The sequence below is a fragment of the Lathyrus oleraceus genome, unplaced genomic scaffold (genome assembly GCF_024323335.1).
Source record: "Lathyrus oleraceus cultivar Zhongwan6 unplaced genomic scaffold, CAAS_Psat_ZW6_1.0 chrUn0482, whole genome shotgun sequence".
In the NCBI taxonomy this organism is placed as follows: Eukaryota; Viridiplantae; Streptophyta; class Magnoliopsida; order Fabales; family Fabaceae; genus Lathyrus; species Lathyrus oleraceus.
In genome coordinates, this window is record NW_026112873.1 from 289 (window position 1) to 18,548 (window position 18,260).

An 18,260-nucleotide genomic window follows, 5' to 3' on the forward strand; every position below is an offset into this window, starting at 1 on the left:
TTCCATAAAAACATATAAAGTTCATACATTAAGACTGCGTTTCATAAATGAAGATAAAAAATATAATAATTCCTGAATTTTATATAATGCAGGCTGGTTTACTCTGAGTCCAAGTCTCTTGGGAAATTTTGAATGGGTATTTTCCTTGTTTTATAGTCAATATGGAATCCTAGCCGTTGAAACCTTTGCAAACTTAGGAATAATGTACTATGTGTTCCTAAGTGGTTTAGAAATGAATTCAGACACCATCTTAAGATCAAGGAAGAAAGGTACAAGCATAGCAATTGCCGGCATTGTGACGCCAATGTTATTTGGTGTTGGATTTCTAGCTCTACAACAAAAACTTATAGATAAAAATGAGTGTTTTCGCACAAACACCAAAAGAAAATCAAGGCGAAGCATATTTATTCTGGTGTTTAGCACTTTCTGTAACAGGTTTCCCTGTCCTTGCAAGAATCTTAGCTAATCTTAAACTTTTATATACAAAGCTTGGAAAAGATGCATTGACAGCAGCTATGTTAACCGATGCATATGGTTGGGTTATGTTTACCTTGTTGATTCCTTATTCGACTAGAGGTGGAAAGCCTTATCTCTCAGTAATCTCTACTTTGATGTTCATAGTTTTTTGCTTTGCTGTGGTGAGACCTTACTAAAATATCCTTACTCCAATCATTGAACACAGAACAAGTATGAACACGTGGCGAAAATCACACTTGTTGGACGTGTTGACGGGAGTGTGTATTTGTTCGTACATTACGGATTCTCTCGGTACACATCCTATTGTTGGAGCTTTTGTGTTTGGATTAATTTTGCCTCATGGAAAGTTTGCTGATGTGGTTTTGGAATTGTCGGCCGATTTTGTTTCTGGGATTTGTGTCCTGTTTACTTTGCTGGATTTGGTTTTAGACTCAACTTGCCTTTCCTTTTGAAGCAAAAGAATGCGGGTTTAATGTTTTTGGTTATGCTTTTGTTATGCATACCTAAAGTTTTGAGCTCTGTGATTGTCACTTTCTTCTTCGGTATGCCTGCCCGAGATGGAGTTGCCATTGGATTGCTTCTCAACACCAAGGGTATCATGGCTGTCATACTACTGAATATTGCTTGGGACAAAAGGGTAATTTTAAACTACCATTTTTCTATTATTGCATGATTTAAATCAAACAGCCTTTTAACCAACTTACTTTTTTTTCTTTTTTCTTTACAGATTTTGGATCCATATACTTTCATGGTTATGATGCTTGCTATTATAGTAATGACTGTAATGGTTTCTCCCTTGATCAATGCAATATACAAACCAAAATTCCGATTCATGCAATCGCAATTAAGGACCGTGCAAAAACTGAGGTTCGATGTGGAGCTTCGAATCGTCGCTTGTGTCCACAATGCTAAACATGCCAATAACATGATCCATGTCATTGAAGCCACAAATGCTACTAGACTTTCACCTATACATGTATCAGTAGCTCACTTAGTTCAACTCACTAGACATGGCACAGCTATTCTTGTTTCACAAATGGATAATTCAAACAGCACGATTGGTGGCGCAGAAGCAACCAACTATGGATCACAATTAGAGTTTGAGAGCATAACTAATGCATTTGAAAAACTCGTAGAACAATACAATGCGATTAGGTTTGACATATCAAGTGTTGTCTCGTCCTACACAACTATCCATGAGGACATTTACAATGTTGCCGAAGAGAAACGCGCCAGCCTAATTCTCCTTCCCTTTCACAAAGACTACTCAACAATAGAAGATGCTCCAGAAATAATCCACAATGAACATTGTGAGATAAACAAAAATGTTCTACAAAAAGCACCTTGTTCGGTAGGGATCTTTGTGGATCGCGGTTTAGGATCGTTGTTAGAAATAAAATTACGCATTATAATGATTTTCATCGGTGGACCTGACGACCGTGAAGCCTTGTCTATTGCATGGAGAATGGCGGGGCATCCAGGAACACAATTACATGTTGTGAGGATCAATCTGTTAGGTAAGGCTGCAGAAGAAACAAAACTAAAAATGGAAAAAAGCAAGTCTCGTCATGGAATGTTGTCGACGGTTATAGACAATGTGATGCAAAAAGAGTTGGATGAAGAGTGTATAATTTCCTTTAGGCACAAAGCAGTGAACAATAACGATTCAATTCTTTACTCAGAGAAGGAAGTCCATTCGAATACGGGCGAAGAGATTCCAACGCTTCTTAACGATATTGATAAACCTGGATATGATTTGTACATTGTTGGACAAGGAAGCGGTAAGAACTCGGTGATTTTTTCGAGGTTGTTGGAATGGTGCGACCATCCTGAACTTGGTGTTATAGGTGACATATTGGCTTCAACTAGCTTTGGTACGCAATCTTCTGTGCTTATTGTGCAACAATATTTGGTTGGAAGAAAACGCGTTATGAGAAAATGTCATGAAGTGAAAACTGGTACTGAAAATTTGTAAAAGATCGATCGACGATACAAAGTTTTGGATTAATTAATATTTTGTATAGTTAGAATGATTTGTTTTCATTTTTTTATAAATTAAGTGGTTATAGTTCATCAGGTAAAGCCATTTATTTGTTATACCATATTTCAATTTTTTTTAATAGTTAAATCATGTTATGGTCTCCTAGTACCTGCATTACATGTTTTAATTTTTTAAATGATAATTCATTTAATATAATATATTAAAATAGAATAGTATGGTTTTGAGCCGTACATTTAGAGCTGTTAAAATGACTAGCTCATAAGGATCACTCTGTCTGGCTCGAAAAATCATAGAGTTAAAGCTTTAAAATTAGAGCTTGTATTTTTTTGAAGCATTTAATTCGACACTCCCTCACTTAGACCTGACACCCTCCATCACGTATGAAAAGACGACATTGCCCTTGTAAAATCATTTTCAAAATTTTCACAATTTATAGTGCAAGAGTGTGAATTATATATTTTACTTAAATTAGATATTTAATATATTTTATTAAATTAATATATATATATATATATATATATATATATATATATATATATATATATATATATATATATATATATTATATATATATATATATATATAATTTTTATTAATATGTAATTTTAAATTTAGAGTAATAACAAAAAATTAAATATTTATTATTTTCATTATTGAATTTAATTTGTGAACAACTTTAAATATATTAGTGGTTCTCCAAAAAAGAAAAAAATTAATTGTAGTTTATTGTAAATATTTTATCAAGATTCAGTTTATTTATTAGTATCATAAATAAACATTTTTTTGATAGACTAGATTAATTTTTTATGATTCAAATGAATTTTATTTTAATACTTTAATTAATGGCCTTCATATAGTATAATATATGCTACATGGTGATGCATTATTTTTAATAAATATTGATTATAGTCATCTAATATCTACGTTTATTATTTGTAATTTACCAACAATATGAAGAATATTATTTTGATTATAAAAAGAATAAATATAATTATTTGTAAATATGAATAAAATTTTGTACAAAATGATCTTTTTTATATTGATTATTTCCTATGTTATATTTAAAAAAAATTGATATGAATATTTATAAAATAATAATATTAATAATAATAATAATATAAGTAAACCATGTATATTGATTATAAATTGCAAATTATAATGTAATTGGAATCCAATGAACCGTTAATTATCATAAAATAATTATTAAACGTGTAAAATATGGTTGTCATAATATTAAATGAATATTAACTCTTAATTATGATAAAATTAAATTAGTCAATTACTTAATATATGTAAGTAAACAACCATATCAATCCGTTTTAAACGGTATGAGTTGTGAGTGATAATAAATCTTAAACCATTATAAAATTTTATTATTATATTCACCAAAATGTGTAACTCAGGTCCATCAATTCATCAATTTTCTTTCATGATTTAAAAATAGTCTCTTATATTTATTGTCCTTATTTCATGAGTTTTTTTTAAATGATATAAATGTTTATAATAATGTTAATATCCATCTTTATTAAATTATTTACAAAAATAAAATATTTTGTTTGTGTAACATTTTATTATGTGCTATTAATATTTAAAATAAAATTTTATATGTATTAATTTTGTTAATATTTAGAAATAAAGTAATATATTTATTATTCATATGCATCATTCAGTTAAGAATAATAACGTGAATTATATTTTTTTTAGTTATTTATGATATTCATTATTTAATTTTTAAAATGACATTATATTCATTATTTATACTTTTTGATAAATAATAATATTAATGGTTAAATGAAAATGTAGAGAAATTGTTTTATTATAATTTGATTAAATTTTTTATTAAATTTTTATTGTTAATAAATATTTCAATTTAGTTCACATATGAATGTTATAATTTTATATTGTCATTAGGAAATAAATAGTTGTAAATTTGATGTGAATAAAAATTAAAAATTAAATTAAATTACAGATGATTAGTCAAAAGTAAAATGTAATAGACGTCAATTAGTTTTTCAATTTTTAGTTGTAATGGTAATAATAAAAAATTTAAATATTTTTTATATTCATTACTGCATTTAATTGGGAACAACTTTACATATAATTTTTTATAAATATTCTATCAGCATTCAGTTTTTTTAATGATGACATTAAATTTTATGACATTAATGTTTTGAATAACTTTTTACAGTGATTTATGACGTTTTGTCTTTAAAATAGTTTCCCTTCTTCTATTATTAGTGTCAAATAAAATTTATTTTTTTAAAAGACTAAAATTAACTTTTTTTATTATAGATTAAAATTTAAATTTTGTTGATTTAAATTAAATTGTGATAGATCAATTTAATAACTATTAATTATGAATAATTTCGAGACTAATATTTGTTTTTATTGAATATTTATCTTAGTAACTTTTTTATACCGTGTAATTCTATTAATGTTAGAGACAGTGATTAATATATATAATACATTGTACATATTTCCTATGCCTCTAATTGTAAAGGTGTAAAATTTAATTCTCATAATAATATAAAATGTTCAGTTTTTGTTGAATATAATATAATATATATGTTTACTATTTATAATTTAGTTCTTATAATAATATAAAATTTTATATCTATGTTTATTATTTCTAATTTAAATAAAATTAATTATATTATTAAAAATAATAAATATAATTAACTATTAACATGAATAAAATAATATATAAAAATGACCGCTTTTATTTATTTTCATATTGATTGTATCCTATGTTATATTAAAAAAATTATATGAATATTCATAATAATATTAATATATAAGTAAATGTTGTACTTTGGTAATTTTTTGTTATGCTCCTTTGTAATGCTATTAATATTTGAGATAAAAATCTTATATGTATATTTTTTTAAAATTGAGTAAAGTAAAAATAGTATATTTATTATTTGTACAAAAATAATATTGACCAAAAAATGTATAAAACTATATTTTCCTATAATATTTATAATACAAATTAAATAAATTATGATTCATCATACCAACTAAAAACAATGAGTCAATGACTTTAAAAATACTTAAAAGCGAGTTCTTATTTTAGTTAATAAATTATGATTCAATATTCATTATAATGTGGTATTGGAGAATTAGGGAAAGTGAAAAAGGGGTTTGGGTAGAAAAAGAGTCAAAGAATGGGTGTTGAAAGATAATGGTGTTTTGATTAGTGGTTTAGTAAAAGGTATTCACATAAGCTAATAGGATGATGTGGACTATTTTTTAGGAAGTCAGTGTTAAGTGTTGCAAAATTATTTGAAGCATTAAATTTAATATATATAAATAGATAGAGAAAGAGTCAAAGAATGGGTGTTGGAAGATAATGGTGTTTTGATTAGTGGTTTAGTAGAAGGTATACACATAAGCTAATAGGATGATGTGGACTATTTTTTAGGACTTCAGTGTTAACTGTCGCAAAATTATTTGAAGCATTAGATTTAATATATATAAATAGATTAGTGAAACTAAAATACTTATACAAACGATCAAAGTCATTCCATCCCCTACGGTCCAAAGATTTAAATCTTGTTAATATTCAGAACTATTCATGAACATCACAGCAAATATGATTAAAATGTTAGTAGCTCCCACGTAAATAAGTAGCTATGGCACAGCTACAACATGCGAGTTTGCTAAAATATATAAACCAGAACCAGTCCCAACAAAAAGCAGAAAAAATGGGGTTGGTATGTAATACTACTCCTAAACTTTCTAATATAAGACCTGATCCCACAAAGACTATAAGGAAATCATGCAGCGGTTTAGACAGATCCATTATATGTAATAAAAAAAGACAAAGAAATAGAAATATCATGACCTTATTGATATGACCAAGATTTTTTTTTATATACTTCAATTTTTTTTTTGCATTGAAAAACCTAAGTAGTTTAAATTGTTGTCCAATAATACTTGGTTAGCTCGTAGAATCTGTACTATCAATTTCAGTGATCTCTTTTAGTGATCTAGCTTGCTAGAAGGATCAATTTCAATGTGATAGATATAGCAAGGTGTATAGGAGGACACATAGGAAGAGAGAGTTGGGGAATAATTCCACTCCCACTCAAAATTAATTATGTTAGCAGCACATGGGAGAGGTGGCAGAAGAGAGAGAATCAGGGAATGTTCCCTTGTCAGTATGCATGATTTAAGTCTCAATTCCCTAGGAGAGATAAGGATGGGAGGAAGAAGTGCTAGCAGATCCTAGTAGCCAAACTGGTTTTCAGCTCAAAGGTGGTAGGTTGTATCATGAAGGCAGAATAGTGGTTCCAAAGCAATCACCCAGATTTGCTTGGATCTTACATGAGTTCCATGATACTGTTGTGGAAGGGAACTCAGGATACCTAAGGACTTACAAAAAAAATTCTAGTGTGGTGTATTGGGAGGGTATGAGAAAGAGGATATAAGAGTATGTGCAGGCTTGTGAAGTGTGTCAAAGGAATAAGTATCAAACCTTGAGCCATGGAGGATTGCTACAACATTTGCGTATACCAACACAGACATGGAGTAACATTTCTATGGACTTCATGTGTGAGGGTTGCCTAAGGTGTATGGAGTGGATATTGTGATGATAGTGGTGGATAGATTGACAAAATATGCTCATTTCCTTCATATGAGCCATCCTTATACTGCTAAGAACATTACTGACTTATTCATAAAATAAGTGGTCAGGCTACATGGTTTCCCTATCTCCATAGTCTCTGATAGAGATAAGGTTTTTTTAAAGTAATTTCTGGTCTTAATTGTTTAAACAGGCAGGTAATGGATTGAAGTACAATAGTGCTTACCGTCCTCAGTCAGATGGGAAAATTGAGGTGGCAATAGGTGTTTAGAGACTTATTTGAGATGTGCGACTGAGCTTAAACCAAAATAGTGGCCAAAATGGTTGGCTTGGGCAGTTTAGTACAATACCAATTACCATGCATCCTTGAATGCCACTCCTTTTGAAGTCTTATATGGAAGAACCCCACCAATGTTAGTAAGAGGGGATACTCCATTTTCGGTAGTAGATGAAGTCAACAAGTTGACTGCTGAGAGGAATGTTATGCTCAGAGAGTTGCAGGAGTAGTTGCTGAAGGCACAAGATTTGATTATAAAAAGAATAAATATAATTATTTATAAATATGAATAAAATTTTGTACAAAATGATTTTTTTATATTGATTGTTTCCCATGTTATATTTAAAAAAGTTGATATGAATATTAATAATAATAGTAATAGTAATAATAAGAATATATAAGTAAACCATGTATATTGATTATAAATTGCAAATTATAATGCAATTGGAATCCAATGAACGGTTAATTATAATAAAATTAATTATTAAACATGTAAAACATGCTTGTAATAATAATAAATGAATATTAATTCTTAATTATGATAAAATTAAATTAGTCAATTACTTAATATGTAAGTAAACAACCATATCAATCCGTTTTAAATGGTATAAGTTGTGAGTGATAATAAATCTTAGACCATTATAAAGTTTTATTATTATATTCACCAAAATGTGTAACTCAGGTCCATTAATTCATCCGTTTTCTTTAATGATTTAAAAAATAGTCTATTATATTTATTGTCATTATTTCATGAGTTTTTCTTAAATGATATAAATGTTTATAATAATGTTAATATCCATCTTTATTAAATTATTTATAAAAGTAAAATATTTTGTTTGCGTAACATTTTATTATGTGCTATTAACATTTAGGTACAATATATTAAGTAAAATAGAAATAGAAAAGGGGAAAACAGAATTCTAGGAGGGATAATTTATCTTTTCCTAGAGTGATTCTTTATTGTTTATGTCAAAATAGATACGTAGTGAAGGAATGACCAAATAAAAAAGGGTGGGAATTGAATTCACCAAATACAAGTTTCTTAATTAACTTTAAAAAAAAAGAATTGAATCATGAGTCTATATTAGAAATATATTTCTATTAAGATTATATTTTCATTCACATCCTAAAAAAGGAAATGGAATTTTTTGAAACATAGAATAAAGTTATGTATTGACTCACTTTCAAAAATATTCTGATTATTAAAAACTCAACGGGACCCACTCGAATTCATCAAAGAAAGAGTGGATCACTGTAGAGTTCTTATGCTTTCATTTTGAAAAAGAAATTCATCTCATTATTAGAGGGATGATCCCAATCCGGAATATGAACCTTAAAAGAAAATACCAGTTAAACCAATCACAATAATAGCGGTTATAGTACCTAGTATCCAAAGAGGAATTCTTCCAGTAGTATTGGCCATTTATCCTACTTTCCTCCATATTTGATCAAGTAGTTATTCATACTAGAGACCTAAACAACCATATATATAATTATGAAATGATATCCTTCCGAATAGGATAAGAGAATTCCTAGTATGTATATATATATATATATATATATAATTCTCATTTCTTATATTAATTGATGAATTAATTGAAGAAATAAATTGAGAATAAAAAAGAAAGTACAAAAATGAGTAATAAACCCCAGTAGAGAGTGATACGATTCAATTCAACATTTTGTTCATTTGGGTTTGATTGTGTCATAGTTCTGTAATTCAGATTAGGTTTATCGTTGGATGAATATGGAGGGTATAGTAATGCTATGGCTAACCTAATATCTAATATTGGTAATAATATCAGAAAAAGAACATTCTCATGTGCTTCCAGACATGTGGAGCTCCACATATTCTTATATAGTTAAAAATAAGTGACGATTAGTGACGAGATCAAGTACTACAAAATAGTTTTTCTTTTTTTTTCTGGTTTTTTGTTTCAAGGTACTGAATCAAAAATTCCTCAAAGTTTAAGACTATAGTAAGATTAGGGTTCTTTCCATTGATTATTAGCTTCAGACAAAATCTTGATTTCTATTATTAGTTCTATAAAGATTTCTTACTCGAGAGCTACGACAATTGCACATATCAAAGAAACTAAAATAATTATTGAAATTAGTTCAAATGGAAGAAAAAAATTTGTTGATAAATGAATTCCAATTTGCTGACTAGTACTTATCAAATCTTGCTCAATAATCTGATTTGGTCTTGTAGTCCAAATAACTTTGTACCATGATGTATATGAAATAATAGTTACTAGAATAGGACCCGCGTGATGCACCGGTGGTTTAGAAGACCGTGCGGGTAGTAAATAGAAGTTGTTGAAATAAAATAATACTTTATTTATGGTAGATATTATTTATTATAAAAACTCTATAATATAGATAATAAGATTATCATAACAAAAGAAAATAGTCTAATTTTAATTGAAAACTAATACATTTATAAATAATGGAAATGAAGGCGAAACATGAAATTAAATTTTAAAACATAAAAGGAATCTTCAAAATTGGAATCAATTTTTATGGTTTTTGTTATTTTTTTTCTTGGATGAGATTTTGTTGTTTCTTTGTTTTGCTTTAATAGATTTTCGACTCTTTAATTTGTGTATGAGAAGTGACTCGTCGTCACAGGATAATATATGAAGATCATTGTTGCTATTATTATTTTTAGAATTCCCTTTGATATATGTTTCATCATCTGATGATGTTATGATTAGCCTTCGCTCAGCACTAAGTTGTTGTTGTTGTTGTTCCTCTTCTTCTTATTCTTCTTGGTGATCTTCTTTATTTTAAATCATTGTGGTGATATGGACTCCTATATGTGATAAGTATATTGTTGTATTCATAAAATTAGTAGTATATTTGTATGATTGTAGTACAAATTTAATTACATGTTAAAATGTATTTTCAGAATTGATTCTTGTAAAATAGCGGTTGGTACAAAAGTTCGTGATATTGTGTAAATTTGCAATCCTTCTTTTAAGTTTTTTATAGACAATTTTATTTCAAAAATAAGAGTACAATGACAGAGGTTATGTAGAATTGATGGTGTAAACATGTTAGGTTGTTGTTGCAAGAGCATTTGAGCTGTTGTATTTAGTAGCTTTTGGGTCTCTTGATCAAAAATGTCAAAGTCGCTTTAGCGGTTTCATCGGACATTTTCAGCATTATTTTGAACTTGTGATTACATGCTTTTTTTATATTATATTACTAATAATAATTTTGATAAAATGGTTTATGATTGCAAATGTCTAACCTTGTTTTGGATACTTAGAAGGTGTTTCACACAAAGTAAATTTCAATTTATGGGCTTTTTGTTAAACTTCTTCATACTGTTTGCACATTCAATATAATGCCATCCAAACGTATCATCAATTTCATTTATAGTTGATAAAACTATGAAGAAAACCTCTCATGTTTAGAAGTTTAGAAAAATTTGGAAGTAAAATAACTTTAGAATTGTATTTTCAAAAGAGTTGTTTAAATAAAATTTATAGTGTACTTGTGTATCTGACTCTAGTGTCATTGCCATTATGACAATAAAAGTTGAGTTGATGAAGTATTCATCTGTGGAATAAAAATTTAGATTTATTTATGAAAATGGTAATATTTTGAGTGAATAAAATATCTATAACGTTTAAATATATAGTTACCTCTAAACATATTCACTGTTGTAGAGGTGATTGCAACAATGGCGCTTCTTTCTGGTTGACTTGTCATCAAATTTTCAAAGTTTTACACAATGTGACCTTAACAATTATGTTTAGAATATAAGATTAATTTTAATTTAGTATACTTAATTTATATATGAATATATGAATAGGAAAATATGTGTAGTTGAAATCTTACTCTTGTAGCCTCAATTTAAGTCTGGGAATTTTTGTAGGTTTTTCTTGTAAGTAAACATTTTCTTCATGTCCAAGGGCATGAAGCACTCCATTTATGTCTAAAAAGAAACATAAACGTAGTTGTATAATATAATTTATATTATTGTAGGGTAACTTGTGTATAACACTACCAGAGAGAACATTGTTGTCTCCAACTCTTTTTGAAATTATTTCTATGACAACAAATTCAAAATAATGGTGTGAAATTGTGGATTTTGAGTATTGAATACTTGTTAACAGTAGTCATTTGTAAAAACCATGATGTTTTTAAGTCTTTGACTCTTTTGTATGTTTCATTTTCCCGAACTATTTCTATACTTTTCATGGTATATAAGTTTTCTTCTTGTATCAATTAGTGGTATAAAATATTTGTTTATCATTGCATCTCTGAAGGAAAAAATATATAGCAATAAAATATTGAAATCAATTATTTTTTAAAGAAAAAATAATAATATTTAATATTTAGAATATAAAAGTATATTTTGTTAAGAACAAATACAATATTTGGGATAAAGAGTTAATACCTTCTCATCTAACAAAATCATTTTTATGAATGTTAAGATCTAAGATTAAATTTTCAATTGCTGATTGTATGGTAATATGAATATATAGTGAATCTGATAGTTGTTATGGTGAGGTATTAAAAAAAATTAACAGATTGTTATTTATATAAAACAGTGTGTTTATGACTTTTCTTATGACAGTAACGTATTAAAAATTAAATGCAATTGTGATAATAATAAATGAATATTTTTATTATCATTATTTCATGGTGATGTGATGTCTTCTTCATTCATTCACTAATAAGTATAACAATGGATAGTTTGTTGTAAGCCGACATCAGGGTCGCCCATGTGCATGTGCTGCAGCACAGGGCCATAAATATTAGAGGGCCCAAATTTTTGAAAATTTCAATTTTTTTTAATAAATATCAATAAAAATGAATAAAATGTTATTAAAAAAACTCAATAATCGAAAAAAATATTACGATAAAAACTCAATACATAGAAAAATCAAGATTGATCAAAACTCAAAATAAATATAATTAAATTTATTTTTAATTTATATATAAATGTATTTTTAATATATTTTTTTTAATTATTATAATTATGTTTTAAAAAAATGGGCCCATTTTTGTAATTAAAACGGGGCCTCCGATATAATTGGGTCGACCCTGGCCGTCATCAAACATGAGTTGTATCATCAGAGAATACTGTGTTTTTTACTTTACTAGATCATCAGAGTGTATTGTTATTACACAATGTGATGTTTACAAAACAAAAGACACCCTTATTGCATTCTGAAACCTTTACTGTGTGTTATAGTACCAAATCTTGTGGCATATATTCTAAGTATTATTTCTTGACTTTCTTATTGAAATTCTGAATTTGTTATATACCTCTGGATTTTATGAACATTTGCAGCATCTAGAAAGTGTAAGATTCAGACTCAGTTCGACCAAGGGCTTTATATATATGTGACTATAGAAGCTGACTGAAGGTTTTGTTGACTAAGCCTTATATGTGTTTAAAATAGTTACATATTAATTTAATCAGTTATGTGCTCAACTTTAAAGGTGCTTGAGATAAAAGTTGCATATTTCTATAGTTAAAATATTAATATGCTTATTTTTTGGGTATGTTATATTAAAATTTCTCAATAAATTATTATTTTTATAAATAAAGCGATCTTATTCTTATTATTCTTTATGAACGGTTGATAATTAAATAGACCGAATAATGATTTTATCTTAGATAATGTAAAATAATTTTTTTTTTAAGTTCAGAATTTTAATTTGGTATTTATACATTTCTCTTTTATAATTCTATTTATCTGACTTAATGTCTCATTAGTTTTTTTATACTTTTATTTATCTGACTTAATGTCACATTAGTTTTTTTAAACAATTTTAAAAACAAATTTAATATTTTCAGAAATAAAAGAAGACATTCGGAAAGCGGTAACGAACATTCTGATATCGTCATCAGTTAGTTTTCATCCATTTGAATTTGTTTTAAGTAACTAATAGAGGTTCAATGTCTAAATTTAGTGTATGGCGGAAGCGGATATACGTAATGTTTATTACACAAAAAAACTATCATCAAAAAGCAACCATAATGTCAGCATAGATCATGAAAAATAGAGCATTCTGTAAAATAGTAGCAACAAACAATGTAAACTGCATTTGCCAGCTCTAATACATCATTGTTCATCATAACTTGCATGTTATTCACGTAAAAGAAAAAACATAGTATTTAAATGAGAAGAAAAAAAATACATTAACATAAGAAACTAATCAAGAGAAGAAATAACAGTAAAAGAAAAGATGGAGATGGCAAATTATGCATGTTATAATGTATCATTTAGTCCTTCAAACAATATCTGGATGGCTGATGATATTATGATAAAACATGTTCCTCTTTTGTGTCTCCAAATTGCTTATGATATTTTGGTTTCTCGGCTTTTCTACTTCGTCCTTAAGCCCCTTCATGTGCCCCTCATTATTGCGCAGGTGTTGGTAAGTATTCATTCATCATATATTTCTTTCTTTCTTTTGCCAGTAAATTTGAATCATCAATACACATGATAGTTAGTCACATTGAATTTTCAACATAAAAACATATAAAAGTTTATACATTAAGACTGCCATAAAAACATATAAAAGTTCATACATTAAGACTTCCATAAAAACATATAAAAGTTCATACATTAAGACTGCGTTTCATAAATGAGAGATAAAAAAATATAATAATTCCTGAATTTTATATAATGCAGGCTGGTTTTACTCTGAGTCCAAGTCTCTTGGGAAATTTTGAATGGGTATTTTCCTTGTTTTATAGTCAATATGGAATCCTAGCCGTTGAAACCTTTGCAAACTTAGGAATAATGTACTATGTGTTCCTAAGTGGTTTAGAAATGAATTCAGACACCATCTTAAGATCAAGGAAGAAAGGTACAAGCATAGCAATTGCCGGCATTGTGACGCCAATGTTATTTGGTGTTGGATTTCTAGCTCTACAACAAAAACTTATAGATAAAAATGATGTTTTCGCACAAACACCAAAAGAAAATCAAGGCGAAGCATATTTATTCTGGTGTTTAGCACTTTCTGTAACAGGTTTCCCTGTCCTTGCAAGAATCTTAGCTAATCTTAAACTTTTATATACAAAGCTTGGAAAAGATGCATTGACAGCAGCTATGTTAACCGATGCATATGGTTGGGTTATGTTTACCTTGTTGATTCCTTATTCGACTAGAGGTGGAAAGCCTTATCTCTCAGTAATCTCTACTTTGATGTTCATAGTTTTTTGCTTTGCTGTGGTGAGACCTATCCTTACTCCAATCATTGAACACAAACAAGTATGAACACGTGGCGAAAATCACACCTGTTGGACGTGTTGACGGGAGTGTGTATTTGTTCGTACATTACGGATTCTCTCGGTACACATCCTATTGTTGGAGCTTTTGTGTTTGGATTAATTTTGCCTCATGGAAAGTTTGCTGATGTGGTTTTGGAATTGTCGGCCGATTTTGTTTCTGAGATTCTGTGTCCTGTTTACTTTGCTGGATTTGGTTTTAGACTCAACTTGCCTTTCCTTTTGAAGCAAAAGAATGCGGGTTTAATGTTTTTGGTTATGCTTTTGTTATGCATACCTAAAGTTTTGAGCTCTGTGATTGTCACTTTCTTCTTCGGTATGCCTGCCCGAGATGGAGTTGCCATTGGATTGCTTCTCAACACCAAGGGTATCATGGCTGTCATACTACTGAATATTGCTTGGGACAAAAGGGTAATTTTAAACTACCATTTTTCTATTATTGCATGATTTAAATCAAACAGCCTTTTAACCAACTTACTTTTTTTTCTTTTTTCTTTACAGATTTTGGATCCATATACTTTCATGGTTATGATGCTTGCTATTATAGTAATGACTGTAATGGTTTCTCCCTTGATCAATGCAATATACAAACCAAAATTCCGATTCATGCAATCGCAATTAAGGACCGTGCAAAAACTGAGGTTCGATGTGGAGCTTCGAATCGTCGCTTGTGTCCACAATGCTAAACATGCCAATAACATGATCCATGTCATTGAAGCCACAAATGCTACTAGACTTTCACCTATACATGTATCAGTAGCTCACTTAGTTCAACTCACTAGACATGGCACAGCTATTCTTGTTTCACAAATGGATAATTCAAACAGCACGATTGGTGGCGCAGAAGCAACCAACTATGGATCACAATTAGAGTTTGAGAGCATAACTAATGCATTTGAAAAACTCGTAGAACAATACAATGCGATTAGGTTTGACATATCAAGTGTTGTCTCGTCCTACACAACTATCCATGAGGACATTTACAATGTTGCCGAAGAGAAACGCGCCAGCCTAATTCTCCTTCCCTTTCACAAAGACTACTCAACAATAGAAGATGCTCCAGAAATAATCCACAATGAACATTGTGAGATAAACAAAAATGTTCTACAAAAAGCACCTTGTTCGGTAGGGATCTTTGTGGATCGCGGTTTAGGATCGTTGTTAGAAATAAAATTACGCATTATAATGATTTTCATCGGTGGACCTGACGACCGTGAAGCCTTGTCTATTGCATGGAGAATGGCGGGGCATCCAGGAACACAATTACATGTTGTGAGGATCAATCTGTTAGGTAAGGCTGCAGAAGAAACAAAACTAAAAATGGAAAAAAGCAAGTCTCGTCATGGAATGTTGTCGACGGTTATAGACAATGTGATGCAAAAAGAGTTGGATGAAGAGTGTATAATTTCCTTTAGGCACAAAGCAGTGAACAATAACGATTCAATTCTTTACTCAGAGAAGGAAGTCCATTCGAATACGGGCGAAGAGATTCCAACGCTTCTTAACGATATTGATAAACCTGGATATGATTTGTACATTGTTGGACAAGGAAGCGGTAAGAACTCGGTGATTTTTTCGAGGTTGTTGGAATGGTGCGACCATCCTGAACTTGGTGTTATAGGTGACATATTGGCTTCAACTAGCTTTGGTACGCAATCTTCTGTGCTTATTGTGCAACAATATTTGGTTGGAAGAAAACGCGTTATGAGAAAATGTCATGAAGTGAAAACTGGTACTGAAAATTTGTAAAAGATCGATCGACGATACAAAGTTTTGGATTAATTAATATTTTGTATAGTTAGAATGATTTGTTTTCATTTTTTTATAAATTAAGTGGTTATAGTTCATCAGGTAAAGCCATTTATTTGTTATACCATATTTCAATTTTTTTTAATAGTTAAATCATGTTATGGTCTCCTAGTACCTGCATTACATGTTTTAATTTTTTAAATGATAATTCATTTAATATAATATATTAAAATAGAATAGTATGGTTTTGAGCCGTACATTTAGAGCTGTTAAAATGACTAGCTCATAAGGATCACTCTGTCTGGCTCGAAAAATCATAGAGTTAAAGCTTTAAAATTAGAGCTTGTATTTTTTTGAAGCATTTAATTCGACACTCCCTCACTTAGACCTGACACCCTCCATCACGTATGAAAAGACGACATTGCCCTTGTAAAATCATTTTCAAAATTTTCACAATTTATAGTGCAAGAGTGTGAATTATATATTTTACTTAAATTAGATATTTAATATATTTTATTAAAATTATATATATATATATATATATATAAAAATTTTTATTAATATGTAATTTTAAATTTAGAGTAATAACAAAAAAATTAAATATTTATTATTTTCATTATTGAATTTAATTTGTGAACAACTTTAAATATATTAGTGGTTCTCCAAAAAAGAAAAAAAATTAATTGTAGTTTATTGTAAATATTTTATCAAGATTCAGTTTATTTATTAGTATCATAAATAAACATTTTTTTTGATAGACTAGATTAATTTTTTATGATTCAAATGAATTTTATTTTAATACTTTAATTAATGGCCTTCATATAGTATAATATATGCTACATGGTGATGCATTATTTTTAATAAATATTGATTATAGTCATCTAATATCTACGTTTATTATTTGTAATTTACCAACAATATGAAGAATATTATTTTGATTATAAAAAGAATAAATATAATTATTTGTAAATATGAATAAAATTTTGTACAAAATGATCTTTTTTATATTGATTATTTCCTATGTTATATTTAAAAAAAATTGATATGAATATTTATAAAATAATAATATTAATAATAATAATAATATAAGTAAACCATGTATATTGATTATAAATTGCAAATTATAATGTAATTGGAATCCAATGAACCGTTAATTATCATAAAAATAATTATTAAACGTGTAAAATATGGTTGTCATAATATTAAATGAATATTAACTCTTAATTATGATAAAATTAAATTAGTCAATTACTTAATATATGTAAGTAAACAACCATATCAATCCGTTTTAAACGGTATGAGTTGTGAGTGATAATAAATCTTAAACCATTATAAAATTTTATTATTATATTCACCAAAATGTGTAACTCAGGTCCATCAATTCATCAATTTTCTTTCATGATTTAAAAAATAGTCTCTTATATTTATTGTCCTTATTTCATGAGTTTTTTTTAAATGATATAAATGTTTATAATAATGTTAATATCCATCTTTATTAAATTATTTACAAAAATAAAATATTTTGTTTGTGTAACATTTTATTATGTGCTATTAATATTTAAAATAAAATTTTATATGTATTAATTTTGTTAATATTTAGAAATAAAGTAATATATTTATTATTCATATGCATCATTCAGTTAAGAATAATAACGTGAATTATATTTTTTTTAGTTATTTATGATATTCATTATTTAATTTTTAAAATGACATTATATTCATTATTTATACTTTTTTGATAAATAATAATATTAATGGTTAAATGAAAATGTAGAGAAATTGTTTTATTATAATTTGATTAAATTTTTTATTAAATTTTTATTGTTAATAAATATTTCAATTTAGTTCACATATGAATGTTATAATTTTATATTGTCATTAGGAAATAAATAGTTGTAAATTTGAT

The 18,260-nt window shown here is 27.9% G+C and overlaps 1 protein-coding gene and 1 pseudogene across 1 annotated transcript; both read left to right on the forward strand.

Annotated features, from left to right (window-relative positions):
- The first annotated feature begins 356 nt into the window (after positions 1-356).
- Positions 357-2,452, forward strand: LOC127114267 (cation/H(+) antiporter 15). Its single transcript, XM_051046574.1, has 4 exons — positions 357-596; positions 683-768; positions 907-1,114; positions 1,205-2,452. Exons 1-4 carry the CDS (start codon positions 357-359, stop codon positions 2,450-2,452), a joined length of 1,782 nt encoding a protein of 593 aa, XP_050902531.1.
- An 11,102-nt stretch (positions 2,453-13,554) lies between these two features.
- Positions 13,555-16,354, forward strand: LOC127114268 (cation/H(+) antiporter 15-like; annotated as a pseudogene).
- The last annotated feature ends 1,906 nt before the right edge of the window (positions 16,355-18,260 follow it).